The sequence below is a fragment of the Lottia gigantea genome, assembly GCF_000327385.1.
Source record: "Lottia gigantea unplaced genomic scaffold LOTGIsca_2619, whole genome shotgun sequence".
Classification (NCBI taxonomy): Eukaryota; Metazoa; Mollusca; class Gastropoda; family Lottiidae; genus Lottia; species Lottia gigantea.
This window is the reverse complement of record NW_008708805.1, coordinates 8,173-10,882: the sequence shown is the minus strand read 5'-3', so window position 1 is coordinate 10,882 and position 2,710 is coordinate 8,173. Positions and strand designations below refer to the sequence as shown.

Genomic DNA, 2,710 nt, shown 5'->3' with positions numbered 1-2,710 from the left:
AAATCACATTTAGTCTAGTTGTTCTCAGGCAGAATTTTGTAATCAAAGATTTAAATTGAGAATGATGTTTTTGTGGAAATTGTCAATTTTCAGACTTGCTAATAATGCTAGTTGACATGTGTTTGTACCTTTAAAAGTAGTCAAATTGACTTTGAGTTGCTTCGAAAGTGAGCAAGTTTGCTTCAATGACACTGCATGGTGTTACCAGAATTTAATTCATTAATGATCAGAAAAAATACAGAAAAATCAAGTTTACGTTAAAGATTACAATTTCTTTTAAGTTATGATAGAGCAAAGTCTTTCTTTAAAAATTCAAATGTATTTTTAACTGCTCCATTTAAGACCAATCACAATAAACTTTGAGATTTTGTGGGGGATGTAAGTTAATTTTCTACTTTACATTTTTTAATCTGCAGGATATTTGAATTGATCTAAATAAGGATGAAATATCAGCTGGCATCATTCTGATTATCACCTGTCACTTTTTAGAATAATACCTCAATACCTTCTTTTTTTGTCATTTCTGTAAATTGAAAACATTAAACTGAGAATATAGAATACGAAATGAAAGTCTGTTGGAATTAGAAATGAAATGAAAGTCTCTATTGGAATTAGCAACGAAATGAAAGTCTCCGTTTTAATAACATACGAAATGAATGTCTCTAATGGAATTAGAACTGAAATGAAAGTATCTGTTGGCATAACAAATCAAAATGAATGTCTCTGTTGGCATTAGAACTGAAATGAAAGTATCTGTTGGAATAACGAACAAAATGAATGTCTCTGTTGGCATTAGAACTGAAATGAAAGTATCTGTTGGCATAACAATCAAAATGAATGTCTCTGTTGAAATTAGAACTGAAATGAAAGTATCTGTTGGCATAACAAATGAAATGAATGTCTCTGTTGGCATTAGAACTGAAATGAAAGTATCTGTTGGCATAACAAATGAAATGAATGTCTCTGTTGGAATTAGAACTGAAATGAAAGTATCTGTTGGAATAACAAATGAAATGAATGTCTCTGTTGGCATTAGAACTGAAATGAAAGTATCTGTTGGCATAACAAATGAAATGAATGTCTCTGTTGGAATTAGAACTGAAATGAAAGTATCTGTTGGAATAACAAATGAAATGAATGTCTCTGTTGGCATTAGAACTGAAATGAAAGTATCTGTTGGCATAACAAATGAAATGAATGTCTCTGTTGGCATTAGAACTGAAATGAAAGTATCTGTTGGAATAACAAATGAAATGAATGTCTCTGTTGGAATTAGAACTGAAATGAAAGTATTTGTTGGCATAACGAACAAAATGAATGTCTCTGTTGGCATTAGAACTGAAATGAAAGTCTCTGTTTTAATAACAAACTAATACCTCAATACCTTCTTTTTTGTCATTTCTGTAAATTGAAAACATTAAACTGAGAATATAGAATACGAAATGAAAGTCTGTTGGAATTAGAAATGAAATGAAAGTCTCTATTGGAATTAGCAACGAAATGAAAGTCTCCGTTTTAATAACATACGAAATGAATGTCTCTGTTGGCATTAGAACTGAAATGAAAGTATCTGTTGGAATAACAATCAAAATGAATGTCTTTAATGGAATTAGAACTGAAATGAAAGTATCTGTTGGAATAACAATCAAAATGAATGTCTTTAATGGAATTAGAACTGAAATGAAAGTATCTGTTGGAATAACAATCAAAATGAATGTCTTTAATGGAATTAGAACTGAAATGAAAGTATCTGTTGGAATAACAATCAAAATGAATGTCTTTAATGGAATTAGAACTGAAATGAAAGTATCTGTTGGCATAACAAATGAAATGAATGTCTCTGTTTTAATAACAAACGAAATGAAAGTATCTGTTGGAATAACAAACGAAATGAAAGTCTCTGAATAACAAACGAAACAAATGTCTGTTGAAACTAGAAATGAAGTGAAAGTATCTATAGATGTTAAAGATCGATAAGTTGAAAAAAAGGTAAATTATGTTTTGAAAAACCTGAGAATGCACAACTACTTGATTCACAGATGAGATGAAAGTCTCTCATAGTTTTAGCTCCTGGTCAAATCTGATTTAATTTCAGCTCCAAGGTGACTCCGTGAGATAGATTCCTGAAGGTCTTGCTTTGATCCTGTCATCAGTTGAGACAGTACCATCAGATTTTACAATTAAATTTTCCTCTGTGGAACCATCTTGAATATGGTTAAGATTTATCCCCAAGAAGAAGAAAAGCCAAATGCTGCTTTCCTGACAAAATGTACATTTCTTCACACTTCATAGTGTTACAAGACTTCATTAGTCCATTCAAGTGCAGAAAAATAGGAAGTAAATACTAAAATACTAAATCTTGTCATGCCATCGGTGGGCTTCCAAAATCGCGAATATGCAGAATTCAAAATTTTTCAGGACAGACAAAAAACTGCATAACTTTGTTAATAATGGAAGAATAATGTTAGTTTTTGGTATATATAGTTCTTATGCGTCTTTACATACTATGCTGGTACATTTTTGTGTGGGTCTACATTCGTGACGTCAGAAATGGATATACGCGATTTTGACATTACAATTTGAGAAAAATGATGTTATACATCATTTTGATTTTAACAGATAGACATGTTTTATGAATATTTTTATGATATAATGAAAAATATATCATTCAAACGAGTTAACAAATTTTATTAAAAAAAAAAATCATTTC

General features: G+C 30.2%; 1 protein-coding gene across 1 annotated transcript; it reads right to left on the bottom strand.

Moving 5' to 3' along the window:
* Positions 1 to 637: 637 nt before the first annotated feature.
* LOTGIDRAFT_147468 (hypothetical protein) lies at positions 638 to 1,659 on the bottom strand (the record flags this gene model as incomplete). The annotated part of the gene is made up of 2 exons (XM_009056129.1): positions 638 to 1,278; positions 1,524 to 1,659. Coding segments are annotated over 2 exons (777 nt in total), but the record flags the coding sequence as incomplete, so codon positions are not given.
* Positions 1,660 to 2,710: the final 1,051 nt, after the last annotated feature.